Source organism: Miniopterus schreibersii (genome assembly GCF_964146895.1).
Source record: "Miniopterus schreibersii genome assembly, chromosome: 15".
In the NCBI taxonomy this organism is placed as follows: domain Eukaryota; kingdom Metazoa; phylum Chordata; class Mammalia; order Chiroptera; family Miniopteridae; genus Miniopterus; species Miniopterus schreibersii.
Genome location: NC_138115.1, coordinates 28626560 through 28646144, shown reverse-complemented (window position 1 = coordinate 28646144; position 19585 = coordinate 28626560). Strand labels below are relative to the sequence as shown.

The window sequence follows — 19585 nt, the reverse complement described above, 5'->3', positions numbered from 1 at the left end:
CCCACTCTACTCATCCTGTTCCACCTGAGGGTGGAGAAAAAAACACAAAAAAACCTGAGAAGCACATGTAAAGTTCATAGTCCTGAGGCAAAGCTCACTAAAAAGCTGAGACCTACCTAATCACAGGACTACAGAATGCTTCTCTTCCCCCAACACCTTATTACCATATTACTAAATGCCTATTTACAGTAGTTCCTTTTACCCAGTACATATGTCCAGCTATCAAGAACAAGTTACAAGGTATACCAAAGTTAAAAAACACAATTGGAAGAAACAGAGCAAGATCAGAACCAGACAAGGTAAAAAGGCTATAATTTTCAGACTGGGAATAAACTACTATGACCAATATGCTAAGGGCTCTAAGGTAAAAAGAAGAATGCCTCTGATGGGCTAGTCAGGCTGGAAAAAGGTGAGGAAAGAATCTGAGCTAGAGGATATCTCAAGAGAATCCTCAAAAGCCAAAAATCAAAGAAAATGAAGATTTAAAAAAAAGCAGCCCACTAATACCCTAGGACTGTAGTATAACTAAAAGGTATAACATATGCGTAATGGGAATATCATAAGGAGAGGAGAAAGGAACAGAAGAAACATTTGAAACAATAATGACAAAATCAAAAGCTAGTTCCTTGAAAATTGATAAGCCTCTAGCCACGCTAATTAAGAAAAAAAGAAAGGACACAAATTACTAATAGAAATGAAAGAGGACGCACCACTACGTAGATCCCATGGACAGTAGGGAAAATAAAGGAATACTATAAACAACTCTATGCCCACAACTCTGACAATCTAGATGAAACAGACCAATTCCTTGAAACACAATTTGCCAAAACTGACACAAGAAATAGACAATCTGAATAGGCTTATATCTATTAAATAAATTGATTCAATAATTAATAATTCTCCAAAACAGAGAGCATAAGGCTCAGATGGGTTCACTGGTGAATCCAATCAAAAATTTAAGGAAGAAAATATACCAATTCCCTACAATCTCTTTCAAGCAGATAGAAGCAGAGAGAATACTTCCTAACTCATTCTATGAGGCCAGCATTACTCTAACACCAAAACCAGACAAAGACTAGAGACTAATGTCTTCATGAACATAAATATCAGTAAATAGAATCCAACAATGTACTAATTATATACACCATCTTATAGAAATATACACCTGAAACTTATACAATTTTATTAACCAATGCCACCCCAAAAAATTTAATAAAAAATAGAGTTTAAGCAAAGTACTAACTTAAAAAATTAAAAAAAATAATTTTTTTATATACACCATGACCAAGTGGGATGTACCCCAGGTATGCAAGGCTAGTTCACTAGAGGCTCAACAGATTTCAGCTGGCAAAAGAATTAGTAATCTTAAAGATACATTTATAGAGATTATTCTCTGAAGAACAGAGAGAAAAAAGAACGAAGAAAAATGAATGGAGCCTGAGAGAAATGTAGGATATCATTTACTACAATGACATGCGTAATGTGGGTACTGGGAGAAGAAAGGAGCAGAAATAAATCTGAAGAAAAACATTAATCTACATATCCTCAAAGCTCAACAAAGTCCAAGCAGGAAAAATACAAAGAGATCTACACCCATATGCATCATAGGAAAAACGTTGAAAACCAACGATAAAGAAAAAATCTTGAAAGTAATGAGAAAAGTAACTCATTATACACAAGGGAACTCCAATAAGTTTAAAAGCTGGCTTCTCATCAGACACAATGGAGGCCAGAAGACAGCAGGATAACACAGTCAATGTGACCAAAATAAACTATCACACAGTAATCTTAAACCTAACAAGACTATATTTCAAAGTTTAAGATGAAATAAAAGCACTGACAGATGAACAAAAGATGAGAGAATTTATTGCTGGCCAACCTGCCTTCCAAGAAATACGAAAGGAAGTTCTTCAAGTTGAAATCAAATGACACCAGTGTTAAGCTGTATTTACATAAAAATAAACAAACAAAACCCCCCACAAAAACAGAGTGCTGAAAGGTAATTAGGTATTTATAAAAGACAATATAATTGCATATTATTCATTCTTTTAACTGATTTAAAAAGCAATTGCCAATAACACAGAAATGTAATATATATGACAAGAAACACAAAAAGCAGGGGATGGGAGCAAAGATGTATTAAAGTAAGGGAACGATACCAGATACCTCAAATCCATAGGAAGAAAATGAAGAGAACCAGAAATAGTAAATAAAAAGGTTAATATTTCTATAAATATAATACTTGGCTCCCATTCTTCACTCAGTTTATTTAAGTCATATGATTATATCAAGTAATTCTAGCAATGTACTGCTGGGTTTGTAACATTTAGATGTAATTATGTAGAACAATAATAGCACAAAAAGAGAGGAAGTAGAGCTATATAGGAGTAAACTTTTTTATATTTCCTTTGAATAAATATGAAGTAAAATTGATAAGTAAATATGTATATTGTAAGGCCTAGACAAAAACCACTGAAAAAATAACTAAAAAAGTGTAATTAAAGATTTTTGAAGGAATTAAATATTACACTAGATAATATCCAAGCTAAAAGAAGGCAATAAAGGAAGAAAAAATAAAGACAGACATAGAAAACAAAAAGTATAATGGATTGGATAAATCAATCAAACAAACAAACATGACCCAACTATATGCTGTCTATAAGAAACACACTTTAGATTCAAAGACAAAAAGGCAAAAAATGAAAGGATGAAAAAAAGGTATACCATGCAAACAGTAACTAAAATAGAGCTGGAGTAGTTACACTAGTATCAGACAAAATAGAAAAAATTACTAGAGACAGAGAAGGACATTTTATAATAAGTAACAGTCAATCCATCAGGCAGACATAACAATTATATATACACCTAACAACAGAGCCCCAAAAACATGAAACAAAAACTGGCAGAACTGAAAGGAGAAACAATAACCCAATTATAATAGCTAGAGACTTCAATAATGGATAGAACTACTAGACAAAAGATCAATGAGGATATAGAAGACCTTAACTAAAATCTATAAGCCAACAGGACCTAAAAGACATCTATTTATAGAACAAAACTCTAATCAACATCAGTAGAATACACATTCTCTTTAAGTATACATGAAACAAGCTCCAGAATAGACTATATAGGTCCATAAACAAGCCTTGATAAGTTTAAAGGATTAAAATCACACAAAGCGTGTTCTCTAACAACAATGGAATGAAATTAGAAATCAGTAATGGAAGGAAAATTTGGAAATTCACAAATATGTGGAAATTAAATAAAATACTCCTGAATAACCAACAGATTAAAGAAGAAATCACAAGGGAAATGAAAAAATACTTTGAGATAAATGAAAACAAAAGTCTAAGATACCAGAACTTACAAGATGCAGTTATAGTGCTCTGAGGGAAATGCATGCCTGTAAATGCCTGTATCAAAAGTTTTCAAACCAATTCCTAGTACCCCTCATTCTCTATCATATTATTCTACTTCAGTACCTGAAACTTTTGTTTGTATGTTTATGTTATGTCTCCCTCAGAACATAAGCTTTCTGAGGGCAGAATCTTTATTATATTGTTCACTGCCTAGCCATGTTAGAACAATAGCTATATAACAGTACCTGACTATATTAGGGGCTTAAGAAATATTTTCTGACCAAAATCTTTCCTTAGAACTATCACTTATATTTAGATAAGCTTTAAATATCAATTCCAACTTCTGTATATAATAACTGACTTATCAATTTATAAAATTTGGGATCTGTTACAGAATCACTCTCTTAAGTCTTCTAGTTTTAAATAAAACTTATCCTATCAACATTTTTTTGAAAATAGCATATTATTTCTTTAAATTATTATAAAATATAAAAAATACAAAAAATTCAATCTTCTTGAAACAAGTCAAATAAAAAACACATCACTAAAATATAACTAATATAAAAGGGAAGCAGGGTTATGCGATGGTTAAACCAATGTTCAGATGCCTTTAAATTGCAGAGTAAGAAATCATTCCTGCCCAGCTGGGCGTGGCTCAGTGGTTGAGCGTCCACCTAGGATCCAGGCGATAGGGGTTTGATTCCGGGTCAGGGCACATGACCAGGTTGTGGGCTCGATCCCCAGTCAGGGGCCTGCAGGAGGCAGCCAATCAATGACTCACTCATCATTGATGTTTCTATCTCTCTCTCTTTGTCTCCTTTTCTCTCTCTGAAATCAATAAAGATATATTAAAAAAAGAGAAAAGAAATCATTCCCACTCGCTTAATTTAATCTTGCAAATTCTAGGTACTGGAAGGAGAGTAGTGAAACAACTATACAAAAGCTTGAAAGAATACTATAGCTCCTTAACCAATCAGAGGCTATGTTACCAAGAGTAATTATATCTAGATAATAACTTTTTCCCCCACAAAATAAACATTTAAAATTAAATGGAATCATGATAAAAGCCACTTCTCCTGGAATGTGCAACTTACACAGTCTTTTTGTCCTGTCGAAGAAGTTTAGAAGAAAATTCACTTAGTACTTCCAGGAAAGCCAGATTAGGAGGTGGATATTCTTGTCCTTTCTGATTTTGGTATTTAAAGGCAAATTCTATGCCATCCCTGAAGTAAAAGAAAATATTATCTTATTTTTCCAGATAGCTAGTGTAGTTCTCTCAATAGGCTAGAGTTTTAAAAACAGCTGGGAAGGCAGCAAAATCATCACTAAAATCTGATAAATTCAAATGGTAAAATAATGTTAACTGTATGATATATTTTAATAACATTTAATTTTATTTTTTACAGTAGAAAACTAAGTTGTGAAAAGTAATTAAAAATATTAAATATATTAAATAACAACAAAACAAGATTCCTATGTGTATCTTTTGGGGGTAACAACCTGTTTATTAGAGTTGGTCACAGTACCAAGCAGCTCTTTTTGTAAGGTAAAGTGTTTTGTCATTCATTTTTCAGTTAAGAACTGAGGCTGACCAAATTAGTATTGCACAGTATTTTTAAATCCATGTTCCACATTTTCTCACTGATAGACCAGTTAAGAATATTTTGTTAAGCTTTACTTTCTATACTTTGTAAGATGAAAAATGGGCAGTTTTAGTTTTTTCAAATTAAAAACGGCCGCCTAGTTTAGAATGAGACTAGACAATTTCTAAAGTTTTTATAACATAAAAAATTCGATCATTTTTCACTTTAAAAATGGGTCAAATAAGTTACCTTAAATTCTAGTAAACCAGATTCTGTGTAATAGAATGTATTTATTTAGCTCACTCACTTGTGAAGTGTGGCAACTGCTTCTCGTGTCTTGATTTGGTCCAGTCCAAATGTAAGGGCAAAGCGACGTGCCAATTCTTTAATGCCACTGACGTGGGCAGATGTCCTATCTAGGTTGGGACCTTGCTCTTGAACAAGTTCATTAAACAACTGGTAGAAAGAAAAAAAGAAGGAAAAACCTACAGCTAAGAAATATTTACTTATTGTATTTATTGTTAGAATAGGTAATATAATTTTAAAATATTTAATATACATATGGTAAAATACATATTTTCCTCCTTACATGCAGCCATACTGTTCCCCTTCTCCAAGTCATCTACTATTACTAGTTTCTTGAGATCATTTTCATGTTACTTATGTGATTAAATGAAACAGGAATTTATTTCTTTTTAACAAAGAGAATGCATTTTGGGTTGGAAAATGAAATATGTTTATAGATATATACTACGTATTCATAAACATCTATCTATTCTTTTTGCTGTCATTTTCACAGGAATGGCAATCTATAAAATACAGGGTTGAGAACTTTGTTTTTTCACTTATATCTTAGATAAGAACACTGTGCAAAAGACCATTTGTATATATGGGGATATGATTTTTCCCACCCAATAACAAAATATACAAAAAAGTTCTTAAGCTGGGTGGAGGACTTTTATAAATTACATATTCATTACACATGTCAAAATAACAAAACAAAACAAAACAAAACAAAACCTTGGAGTACTAAAGATCTCACTCCCTTTTACTCAGCAGTTTTGCTCCTGTGCTTACTCTTCCCTCCTGCATCAACTACTATTCCCTCTACTAGATGCATGCCTTAATTTCTTAAACAAATTCTCTGCCAGCCTCCAACCCATTTTTCTGACTCTCTTCATGGCAAAAATCTTGAGAAGTGTTGTTTATATTTTTCTTCACTTCCTCACCTCCCAATCTCCCAGTTCACTCTAATCACACCATTTCATTGAAATAGCTCATCATCTATTAATTTTGCTGTTCACCTTCTTAGTTTTCTTCAGCAATAAACTGGCCTGGCCTAACCACTTACTGTGCCATGACTTAAAAATAGCGATTTTTCCAGAGATTTTTCAAATTCACTAACAGATCATTGTTTACCAATTCTTAAACTTTAAAATGTTTTCACAGATAGTTGTACACAACAGCCTTTAAGTTTACACTTAGCCCAGCTGGCGTGGTTCAGTGGTTGAGCATCAACCCATGAACCAAGAGGTCCCCAGTTCAATTCCTGGTCAGGGCACATGCTGGGGTTGCGGGCTCAATCCCCAGGACGGGGGATTGCGGGAGTCAGCCGACTGATGTGTCTCTCATCTGTTTCTCTCAATCCCTCTCCCTTCCTCTCTCTCTAAAATCAATAAAAACCATATATATTTTTTAAATAAAGTTTACACTTAAAATAAATACAGCCCTGGCCGGCGTGGCTCAGTGCTTGGAGTGTCGTCCTATACACCAAAGGGTCATGGGTTTGTTTCTCGATCAGGGCACATACCCAGGTTTCAGGTTTGATACTCAGTCAGGGTGCATGCAGGAGGCAGCTGATCGATATTGCACTCTCACATTGATGTTTTTCTCTCTCTCCCCCATCCCTTCCTCTTTCTCTAAAATCAATGAAAGTATGTCCTCAGGCAAGGATTACAAAATAAATAAATAAATAAATAAAATAAATACAAAGAATATATTTCATTGTACAAAATTCAAAGAACATCAAAGTAAAAGTTCTCCACCCCCCACTAAATATCGTTCTTCTCTCCAAAGGTAATCAATGTTCAAGTTCAGAAGTTTTCTAGTCCAGTTTAGGAATACTGATATATTTCATATACAAAGTTTTTATTTTTACATAAATGGCACCATACTACATATTTTGTCCTAAAATTTGCTATTTTTCATTTAATGTTTTGTCTTAAAAATCTTTTAGCTTTTTCAGAGAATCAGTTTATTTAAACATTCCTTTGTTGATGGACATTGAGACTATTTTCCAATTTTTCAATATTACAGAAACTGTTACAATGAAATATCTTTTACATATATATCTTGTGCACACCTGCATGTATCTATGTAGATACCTAATAGCAAAACATTGGTTTTAAAAAGAATATACATCTTGAATTTTGAAATATACTGCAAAAGTATATTACAACACAAAAGCAATTTCGTTCATAAGAGACCTTTACTTCATCCTTTTCTTTTTAATTATTTTATTTAAAAAATATATTTTTATTGATTTCAGAGAGAGGAAGGGAGGGGACAGACAGACAGAAACATCAATGATAAGAGTCATTGATCGGCTGCCTCCCGCATGCTCTTTATTGGGGATTGAGCCCACAACTGTGCCCTGACCAGGAATCGAACCCTGACCTCCTGGTTCATAGGTCCATGCTCAACCAGAGCCACTTGGGCAAGGCTCTTCCTCATCTTTTTCAATCATAGGTATTATCAATAATTTTAATTCATGCCAATCTGATGAGCTGTGGTAAATATCTCCTTGTTTTACTTTAGATTTCATTAATTAGTGAAGTTATGCCTCTTTTCATGTTTGTTTTTTAAGATTTCTTATTCTGAAAAGTGGCTTTTCATATCCCTTGCTCACTTCCCTAAGGGATTTATCTATCTTTCTTACTGATTTGAAATGTATGATTAAAAACACTTGCCCCCAATCTCATTTAAGTTTGTTCACAGTACTGGTTGATGATTAATCTATTTAAGTTTATACATATCATCAATTTTTATTACTTTGTGGCTTCTTTCCTCAGTAAGGACTTCTCCACTCCAGGATATAAAAATATCCTCTTTCATTTTCTTATAAACTTTTAATTTTTAACATTTATATATAATCCATCTAGAAGTTATTTTGGGTACATTTTAGGTAGGGCTATAAATAACTATTTCCCCAAAGACATAGTCACTTGACCCATCACCATTTAATGAACAGGCCCAATCCTTTCCCCACTGATTTGAAATGAAACCTTCATCATAGACTATATATACACACACATACCTACACCCCCCTAATCTCTATATTAATTTACTAGGCATTTATTAGGAATCTTATTTATGCAATATATGTTACACATTTCTGTATTTTTTAATACCTTTTATTTTTTTTTTAGAGAGAGGAAGGGAGAGGGATAGAGAGATAGAAACATTGATGAGCTCGAGACATTGATCAGCTCCCTCCTGCACCACCCCTACTAGGGACTGAGCCTGCAACCAGGGTATGTACCCCAACCAGGAATTGAACCAGTGAACTCTTGGTTCATGGGTCAACGCTCAACCACTGAGAAACACCAGCGGTTGTATTTTTCTTTTTAATAATTACATTTTTTGTTTTGTTTTGTTAATCCTCATCTGAGGATATTTTTTCCATTGATCTTTAGAAAGAGTGGGAGGGAGGAAAGGGGGAAGAGAGAGAGAGAGAAACAATGTGAGAGACACACTGATTGACTGCCTCCTGCATGGGCTGACTGGGGCCAGGGAACCAACTGGCAACCCAGGTATGTGCCCCTGACCAGAATCGAATCCAAGACCCTTCTGTGTAGGGGGTGATGCTCTACCATTGAGCCACTCCAGCCAGGGCTTTAATGATTACTTTATAAATATCCAATTTGGCATTACATCTGGTCTAAGAGTAGATCACCTTAGGATTTCATCTATTTGAAATATGAACTCTTAGATTATCTTCGAAAAGAAAAGACATGTAACATGTGTCTTTGTACCAGAAAGTATCTATAGTAATATACTGACATAATGACTTAATTTAAATGAGGTAAGATACCTAGCACATACTAAACACACGGAAGTTCTCATACATTGATTCTACTTGTCTCTTTCCTTTCATATCTCTTACCTGCTGTAAACTGAGAATGAGGGTCTTAGCACACTGAATTTTATCAATCTGCCTGGTTTTACTCAGTGTTTCCTTAATAATATCACCGTAGTCATTGTAATACTGTGAAGAAAAGAAAGAAATCACAGCTTTAAAATTATTAAAATTTCATGAGATAAAGAATGGGTTGGTGAAAAAAACAGGTTAGAACAAATTAAATACCACGGTACTTAATTCTTTATATTAAACACAAATGAGAGTTCAAAGATTTTGTCTAAAGTTAAAGGAATACACATTTGATATTTAAGATTATGAAATAATAAAAGTTAAAAAACTGATAATTCTAAGAGAAGAGGAAGTCATATAGGATAAATAGAATTCCTCATTCTTTATAACATGCACTCAACAGACACTATTTAAAAGGTGACAAATCAAGAAATAGACTTTAGTAGAAACTTCCTGAAGAACTAAAATAGTTAAAATTGCTTACCTCTTAGAAGTGGGCCTAAAAAAGGGGAAAGGGTAGATTAGGGTAGCTGACTTACCTTTTCATTTAATACTCTGTGTACTATCTCATTTACCCCCCTAACATATGTCTATATTTTCTTATTATAATATAAATAGTAAAAACATTGACATCTTCAACAGTGACTGAGAAAAATTTAACTAATTTCTTTATAATTCAGGTTTTTTTTGATACAGAAGTTATTAGCCTGCCAATTGGATTTTAAAAATCTTCGAAATATCATGCTTCCATGATATGAGGTGCAAAAACGGGAAAATAATTCAAAAGAATCACCCTTTAAGTGCAATTACATGATCTCAATGTAGAAAAAAAGGATAAAGATATATTAAGATACTAAAGTGGTTCAACAAGCAGATCTCTAATAAATTCATATTTGTAATGACTACACAGAGAAGTGGGACAAAAGCCACATAGCCAGGGATCTAGAACAAAGGGTTAGCAAGTAGCTATTAGAATACTCACAAAAAGATTAAAGCCTAGATCAGAGGTGTGCAAAATTTGTAAAAATTATAAAAGATTTGGATAAGACTCACTTCTTGACACGAATGCAGTATGTTAAGGGCTGACAAGGAAAAACCATGGCAAGCTCATATTCATCCATCCAAACCGTGTTTAGACATTAGTTTAGGAAGCCTTCTGATTCCTCTCATTAAGTCTTTCTCTATATCCTGCGCTTGCTTTGTAATTTGTACATCTGCTACTACAATAATCATGCTGAAGCTTTATGAAGGAGCTAAGCTGTGAAGTTAAACCTAAAACGAAATCCCAATTTTTGCTACTGTAATAGTTGTTTGACCTTGGAAAGTTACTCAGCTTACTTGAGCCTTAATTTCCTTACTTGTAAATGCTATGATTTTTTTACCTGACAGGGTTACTGTAATCAATGAAAATAATGTAAAAGCCTTAGAAGAGTGTCTCAAATATAAATGGCACAGAAAACATAGGCAGCCTTTCATTATTATGTTTACATTTTAGTTTCTTTCTTAATCTTTAAGCTCCTTAGTACAGAAACCATGTCTTATTTAAATCTCTGGCTACCTGATTTGGTCCAGAGTTTTGGCACAAAAAATAACAAAAACAAACATTAAAACACTACTAGCACAGTGCTCATCACACTGCAGTTGTTGGCAAAATATGATGAATTAGTTACACGTCATAACTAGAGTTGGATTATACCTAAATATGGATAAAGACACAAGCGGATCAATGGCACACAATATTCTGAACATGGAAAAAATAAAAGTGTTTCTGATGTGAGAATAAGGCCACCCCCACACCCACAAAAAGATGTTTCCTCTCATCTGTGTCTGTCAGGGTATAGCATGAAGATTTCTGAGCACTGCTTTTTTAGAGGGTCAGGGGCAAAATGGAGCTTTTAGAAAGAAGAGCAGCTAGGAAGGTAAGTACCTAACCAAAATTCTGTCATATGAAGAATGGATTAAAACACTTCAACATCTCCTTACCTCCTTCAGGAAGAAATACAAACTTCTCATACAGCGTATTAGGTCTAACCTATAACTTTCTTTTTTAAAATTTATTGATTTTTTTTAGAGAGAGAAAAGGGATGGGGGTGGGAGAGAGAGAAAGGCAGGCATTGATTTGTTGTTCCATTCACTGGTCGATTCTTGTATATGCCCTGATGGGAGGTTGAACCTTCAACCTTGGTGTCACTCTAAACAGATGACTTACCCAGGAAGGGCTCCGTCACTTTCTTTAAATCTTATCTCTGGCCCTGTTTTCATAAGCAATCTATGTTCCTTTATCAAATTACCTGCATTTTTCCCAAGTAATTCATATTCCTTTGTGATGTTCATGAAGGTCAACCAGTCTACAAGACCTCCTACTACTTCTTTGCTTGATTAATTGATGCTTATTGTCTCAGACATAGTTCAGAAGTCACTTCTAAGCAGTTTTCATTAATTCTCACATTAAGAGTTGGGGGTATCTGTTTTAAGGAACCCCTACACATACCTCTACTATATAATGCAACTATTACTTGACTCTCCAGTTTTAGACTGGAATTAAAGCAGAAATTTAAAAAATCTTTGTAACTTTAGCTCCTGGCAGGCAACATGGTACACAGTTGGCATACTTATAAAAAATATCTGAAGAGATGTCATAAGGAAGAGTGATTAGCTTTTTGCCATGTTGGGCAAGAAAATACATGGCCACACTGGCCAGGTAGCACAGTTGGTTAGAGCACTGTCTTGATATGCCAAGGTTGGGGGTTTGATCACCAGGCAGAGCACATACAAGAATCAACCAATGAATGCATGACTAAGTAGAACAACAGATCGCTGTCTCTCTCTCTCTCTCTCTCTCCCTCCTCCCCTAAAAGATAAAATAATAAAAAATAAAAAATAAAAAAAAAATATATGGCCTTGGTGGTGCTCTCTGTGGAGCATGCCCACACCTTTCCGATCCCCATCCTCCAGGCTTATTTTCCTTGCCTCTCTCTTTCACTTAAGCTCCAAGGGCCCTTCTTTTGCCTCTGTAACTTGTTTCCTGAGCCCATTTTTTCTATAGTTCACTACTTCTACTTCTGTGGCTTCTAAATAAACTTTCTCTTATAAAAAGAATATATGGCCTCATGAAAATAAAAAAGTCTTTCATATAAATGTGAGGAAGTCCTACTTTACAGAAATGATATAATGGTATAGATAAAGCTTATACTTATAAAAAAGTCAGAAACTTTAAATATATCAGAAAAATCATCAATAATATATACATAAAAGCTGTGAATTTTAGCTTCTGTTACCATCCTTTCATTTTTAATTACAAATTTCTCAGCCAATTAGATGCATGGAGAAAAGTAAGAATACAAAAAAATATATATACCTTCATGTAGTGTTTAAAGATGTCTGCAGCTGCATGCATGTCAACAATATCATAAATGATAAGTTTGCTGAAGGCAGCAAGTAGATTCCTCCTTTTATGTAAGGCCTCAATTTTATTTGCTTCATCTTCTTCATCACCCTCTAACCACAGAAAATAAATTATGAACTTTATCCAAGGAAAAACAATGTAGAAAATCTATGTAATAAAAAAACAGCTTATATTATCCCTTTAAAAAAAGGTACAATTCAGTTTTAGATGGTATGAAATGTTAGGTATACTGATTCTTTTAGAGTACTATATTTAGTTACACATTTAGTTATTCATTATAAATACTTGGTAGGCACTAAGGTTCCTATCTTCTAGGGGACTGTCATAGCAAAGACTAAGACAAGCAAACCGTATGTAAAAAGATTATTTTTCTTATATTTTTGTCATAATGTCAACTGTTTCCCTTAAAAATGCTGTCTTATTTCAATATTCCTTATTTGCTAATATATTTCCACAGAGAAGAAATTTCTGGAAATTTTTAAGTCACAGGAAAAAAATTTTCTTTTAGAAAAATACATGGGGAGTAATGGAAATATATGGGGGAGTTAGTTTTCAATGCTCGTTCTAAACATGGTTATAGTATAGTGGAGAAATAAAATTTATTTTGCAAACCATATTATACACATATACATGAAAAGTAGATAAAACCCTGTCCAATACTTTCGAAACAAGTAGTGTTTCTTCCTCATTTTTTTATTTTAAATTCTCAGGCCCTGATGGTTTGTCTGTTTCTAATACTAGGAAAACTTTCTCCACAAGGCTCCAGATGATAACACATTTGTTTCAGGCTCTGTATTAACCCTCTCATGTCTTGACCTGCCCTTATTTGGAGACAGTGTTCTTTCTTCCCATTTTTAGATTCATTATAAAACAAACAAAAAACCTGCAACTTCTTTCTACTAATTGGTCCTGCTTTGAAGCATCAATGCTTTCAGAAGTTGGAAATCTTTTTGCTTAAGTAGCAGGTAAATTTATCTTGAGATTAATATGGACTCTAAATAAAGACACTCTGTTTCACAGTCTAGTATATTCTAAAATGTTCTGTTAAAGAACATTCTAATAGCGCCAAATAGATCTGTAGATCAGATGTGCCACAGATCTTATTTTAGAGAGCTTAAATCATCTATTTCACAAATAACCTATATAATTTATTTACGATTATTCCTATTCAGTCTAATTTTGTAATTATAATTATGCAGGCTTAGCACAATTTTGACTGGTAAGGCTTGATAAGTCTTTCAGTACTTAATATCTTACATTAATATTTTGTTAATTTTAGTAATTGATGACTACTCAGGAACAGAAAGGAACTCTGATGCTTTCCTTCAGAAAAACTGTGAAACAACATCTATCCCACATATACATTTTGCACGTGTGAAATGAAAAATGCATATAATTAGTTAATTATAGCAAAGGAAGGAGACATCACTGTACATTTTTATTCTTTTTGGTTTCTGAATTATACAAATTATTAACATTTTTTTAAAAACAGAGAAATTCTAGTATTTTTAAAAATTGAATTTGAATTTTTTTCTCCTATCTTTTGGGGCTGGTAAAACAAGACCAATATTGACAAGATGTTAGCTACAAATACCCATGCTCTGGTTCTCCTCATCTTGGTCAATGAAGACGTGATCCATCACAAAACTGAGGAGTTCAGACTGGAGTCCAGTATCTGGATTAAACACCAAAGGCTGAAGGCCCTCCCTGCCACCTGTCATTAATTGGTGGCTAAAAATCATCAAAAGATCACAGAGTAACATGAAAGCCTGGAATACAAAAGGAATTCATTAGTCAAATATTGCTACGACAACAAATCAATGCTAACAAAAATATACTAAATACAGTTCCATAATAGTACAATAGAAACTTTGGGTATTTAAATTTCAACCACTGAGTTTTAAATTTCCAAACTTAATAAAATTAAACACCAGTCACATTAAAGATTCCTCCTCCCCCAAATATAATCTATTTCTTTTATTTGGCTATATTAACTCAAACAGTTAAGAGATTTTGATTTGAACTTAAGATACAATGAGTTAAACTCAATCTGGAAATACAAAATTGATACAATAAATTATGACAGAGGTTAGAAATCAATCATATACTGCTTAACCAAATAATAAGCATAAGTCTTAAGACAATGTATAATCCCATAAATTATAATGCAGTACTATAAACCTGTAAGCTACTATTCTGAATTCTTCTTTTAAAAATCTAATGTAAAAAAAAAAAAAAAATCTCTAACAGTAGTTTTAAAATTGAATTCAAGACCATTCACATAAAAAACAGTATTCTAAAGTTTCCCAACAAATTTTATTATTTAAGGGAACTTTCAATGCATTTCCCTGAAAAGAAAATATTATAGTTATTGTTGTCAAGTTTGTCCTACTTAATGAATGATATGAAATAAACCTGTCATCAGTTTACTGTAACTGAAAGATTTTGTTGGTAACTGAGGGCTCTGATATTTCAAAACAACCCACTCACCCTTTTCCAAAAATTGATTTCTATGGGAAAACACAACTTTGGCATGTATTTGGAGATTGCTATATACTTTGCTATCCACCTCCAGCAAGAATCATGGCAATTCATGCTCTGACTACACAAAGGTGAAATATATAAACATATTTAGAAAGAGCCCCTTGAAAAGGGGAGCATAAAAATAATCCAGTTTTTTTTGTTGTTTTTTTTTTAAACCAAGGCCATAGTTTCAGGTATCACCAAATAGTGATGACACAAAAACTCTGAATTTTTGGTTTAAATGTCCAGAGCTAAGTAACTTTAGGCAGCACTGGCAGTGTTCAGAGATTTAGAGAACATGGTTCAGGGAAGACCATCTCTGTTCCCATTTTAAGTTAGATGCTGATAACCCAATAAAGGAGAAACCCATGATCACCTATTTGTAAGAGACAGCAAAGGATAAGTACTACTGTACACTTTAACTAGGCTAATTAGACCTTTTTTCTAGCCCAGTATCATAATAAAAAAACAATATGGAAAATGTACATTCTATTTTATATTAAAGTACTTCCTAATAGAAAAACAGTAAAATAGCTGACAAAATCATTTCATGGAAATGGTATTGCCTTGGGCTCTACTTTGACCCTCTTTGGACTGTGCCCCTTCCCAAGAATGAGGAGTCTATTGGGCCAATGGCATATGCCCATCAGCACCCCTACTTTTATACCACTGTCCAGGTACAAGGACTCAGGGATTCCTTGCCTTAACAGATCTGATTCTGCTATCAGAGGCTACAGGTTTCTTCTGTAGGCTTGCTGCATCCCCAGTTTGCATACTCCTAGGTCCCAGGGTGGTCAAGGAGCAGCTGTTTGAGGGGGTGATGCTGATAAAATTTGGACATGTGGACTGAAGTGTTCACATGCATGTATGAGAAGTTCTTCCTCGTGTGGGAAAGAGCTAAAGGTAAGATGAGAAGAGGGCAGCTCATAGGCCAGCCCGCCCTCCAAGTTCTGGCATAGAATTTTTAGAAGTCAAGAATTCAGTGATCCCACTTCTAGGAATATATCCTAAGAATCCTGAAACACTAATCAGAAAGAATATGTGCACCCCAATGTTCATAACAGCATAATTTACAAGAGCTAAGATTTGGAAAGAGTCCAAATGCCCATCAGTAGATGAGTAGATAAAAAAGCTGTGGGATATTTACACCACAGAATACTATGCAGCTGTAAGGAAGAAGGATCTTGTACACTTTGGGACAGTATGGATTGACCTGGAAAATATTACGCTAAGTGAAATAAGCCAGGCAGAAAAAGACAACTATCACATGATCTCACTTATATGTGGAATCTAAAGAATATAAAAACTGATGACCAAAATAGATTCAGTGACATAGAAACATGGATCAGACTGACAAATCTCAGAGGGAAGGTGGGGGTGGGTGGGGAGAGATTAATCAAAGAGTTTATATGCATACACACACACCCACCCACCCACCCACCTACCCCTTAGACACAGACAATAGTGTGGTGAAGGACTGGGGTGGGGAGTGGGTAGGGGGTGAAAGGGGTTAATGGGGGGAAAAGGGGACATCTATAATATTTTTAGATAAATTTTTTAAAAACCCCAAAAAGATAAATTTTTTAAAAACCCCAAAAACATGAACTCTAATTTGAACCCAGCTTTCCAGGTCATTATGTCAGCATACTTGTTCAAGTTAAAAAAGACATGTTAACAGGTTTGTTAGCTTGCCTTGTAACTTAAATATTCAGACATCTATACTCTTATCCCAGGTCCCATTAATGTTAGGGAAAAACCAGCATGCTAATAACTGCAATAAAAAAGTTATATCTTCTTACATGTTCTGCAATACATTTGAGTTATTTTTATTGAGAGCTCTTAACAATTTCTTACCTGTTCCTTCACTGGAGTATTAACATTAGATAGGCACTGTTGGCAAACAGCCAAAAAGGATTTCACTGTTTTCCTCAATACCAACAAATCCTCCTGTAAGACATATTCAAATTTGCAGGCATGAATTACAGTATCCTAGAAAACTGATCCAGAAGAAACAATAAATGGAAAAGACCCAAACTGGCTTAATGTCAAGGAAATTCATGAAACCAAATTTATTGTTGGGAACCAAACCATATAGTTATTTCCTAGTTATCCTAATAAAAAGGGGCAACAAAATTGATAATCGCAAACATTTAGTTCTATTTAGTTATGAAATGCTCAGGATCATTTTCTCCAACAAATTTTCCTTTATAAATATGGTTTACTTAGGCTGATGTTAAAATTGTTAGTCATTCCTATAACACATACTAGCTGGTAGGTTGTAAGGTGAAGGAGCACAGGAGCACACTGAAAAAATCAATTAAACAACAAATGTGTACTGAGTTTCTCCTATATTCTCAGCATTCTGCAAAATGTCAGGGGAAGACAGATAACTTTAAGACAGTGCCCATGTCCTCAGAGTTAACATTATAGCAGGAAATCAGACCAACTAGAGAGTAAGTGTTCAAAAACATTTTTGTATTAACTATAACTAGAGTAGAAAGATGAGCTGGAGGGGCCTACACAGGAGGATGGGTTTTAATCTAATATTGGGTAGGGGAATAGGATTTAATTAGACAGCCACATAATATTCAATAGCAAACATCTGAAAAGTATAAAAGGAAATTTAAATTTATCAAGTAACTATAATGTGTCAGGCACTGGTCTGAGGGCCTACTGCTTCATAATTTAATATTTATATTGATAAGAAGTAGCAGTCATTATTAGCAAGGGTTTGAAACCAGGACTGTCTCATATCAGAGCTCATATTCTTCTCACTTACTAATGAGCAAGATGCATGCAGATAATTCAGTATTGTACTGATAATTAAAATAGTAATGAAGATAATTAAATGAGAAAAGAGGTACAGAAATCACTTTTAACAAGTAATCTATTAAAACTAAAATTCTTTAAGCTAGTCTTTTGTACAGATGACAATACTCAATGCTTTCTTGGACCTTTTCATCCTAAATAATGATACTTATATACATGTTTCCTTTTGCTAACATGAATGCAGTATTTGGAAGAAGGAATAAGCTCATCTCGTGCAGAGTACTAAAAAACCCACTGCCTTGCAAACCTTTACTGTCCCTTGTAGATGAACATCTAATAACCTCAACACTACTTGGCCTTCTTTAATTTCAAAGATATACAAGGCATCAGGGGAAATTTATAATGCACAAGGGAAGAGGCAATTTAATTACAATATAAGGAGTGCTATGTCGGAAACCTAAAGTCAAAAGTAGTCACAGAAGAGATCTTAAAGAAGGTTACATGTAAGCTCAATTTTGAACAACTACTAAAAATTATCTAGCTATAGAAAAAGATGTTCTAGAGGGCACAGAATGCTCAGAAGCCTAGAGGTGCTTTTGAGAGACTGTCAATTTATTGTAGCTAAGGCATAAATAGGGAGTTGAGTGGCAAGAGAGAAAGCCAGAAAGGAAAACAGGATCCATTTCCACTTAAATGAAAGACCATTAAAAATCCCATTCTTAATCATCTGGATATTAGTCTCATGGCAATGAAGAACTACTGAAGAAGAATTTTTATCATGAGCGCTAAAATTTTGTGTAGAAAAATCATATTCTAAGCAGAACACGAGACTGATGTGGAACACCAGGCTAGTTAATAGTAGATACACTCTTTTATTGAGGGCTTATTATGTACCAAATACTGTGCTCTAAGAGCCATAAATTTAAACCTCACAGTCACTCCATGAATTAAGTGGTAATACTCCTATTTTACAGACGAGAAAATGGAAGTTAATAGCACCCAAAGATTTTAAGTGATAGAGTAAGAATTGAAACCTAGGATTATTCTGACTCTAAAGTTCATGCTGTTAATCATTATTCTGTATTTCCTTACACACTAACAAAGGCCATGTAAATAATCTAGATGAGGGCTGGGAAATAAAATGTAGGCAGTAAAGAAGTGAATAGTGTGGATTAAAAACAGGCTTTCTATGGAAAGTAACCTCACAGGGCGAACAGGCCATAAATTTCTAACTGGGCAGGTCATGGTGGGCTGTCATGCTGTTGGCATTAACCTTTTTTAGTAAAAGGTTAATCGTTGCTTTAAGCAATCCCTGTAGAAGATCAGTTTAATCCAACATGGCGACTGATATCACTATCTAGTAACCCCTAGCCTCATTATAGGCCCATCGTAATATATTACCATACTAAACAACACACCCAGTGCTGCCATGATCAGAAACGGAAAGTCCACATAATAAGAACACAAAATGGCTGGTGGTGCTCTTCAAGAAGTCTCCACCCCTTACCCAGAAAAATCCTGAATATTCCTCTCCATTACTGAATGCCCTACCTCTCCATTAAATAAGTCTCAATAAAAGAAGTAAATTCCACTAGGGAGGGGCTGCTCTGCCGACGGATTAGCCTTCTCCCTGTCCCACTCCTTCACTAATAAACCCTCACTTTAAACTCTATGCTGGCTTGTGTTTGAATTCTTTCCTGTGCGAAGCCAAGAACCCACAGTGGGTCAGACTTTCAGTTCCCTGGACCCCTAGAATACCTGCATCCTCTCCAACCTCAAGAAAGGCACACATATC

The 19585-nt window shown here is 34.3% G+C and overlaps 2 protein-coding genes across 3 annotated transcripts in view; one reads left to right on the top strand and one right to left on the bottom strand.

Annotated features, from left to right (window-relative positions):
- STAG1 (STAG1 cohesin complex component) overlaps window positions 1-19585 on the bottom strand; it is a 273379-nt gene that overhangs the window by 12060 nt on the left and 241734 nt on the right. For both annotated transcript variants that reach the window (XM_081160341.1, XM_081160342.1), the window contains exons 23-28: window positions 16876-16968; window positions 14093-14267; window positions 12451-12590; window positions 9108-9209; window positions 5250-5398; window positions 4454-4582 (exon numbers count right to left, since the gene is read on the bottom strand). In XM_081160341.1, coding sequence (XP_081016467.1) covers window positions 4454-4582; window positions 5250-5398; window positions 9108-9209; window positions 12451-12590; window positions 14093-14267; window positions 16876-16968 — 788 coding nt within the window. The remainder of the gene's footprint in view (window positions 1-4453; window positions 4583-5249; window positions 5399-9107; window positions 9210-12450; window positions 12591-14092; window positions 14268-16875; window positions 16969-19585) is intronic.
- Window positions 1-19585, top strand: part of PCCB (propionyl-CoA carboxylase subunit beta) — a 96189-nt gene that overhangs the window by 68093 nt on the left and 8511 nt on the right. The gene's annotated exons all lie outside the window — the stretch shown is intronic.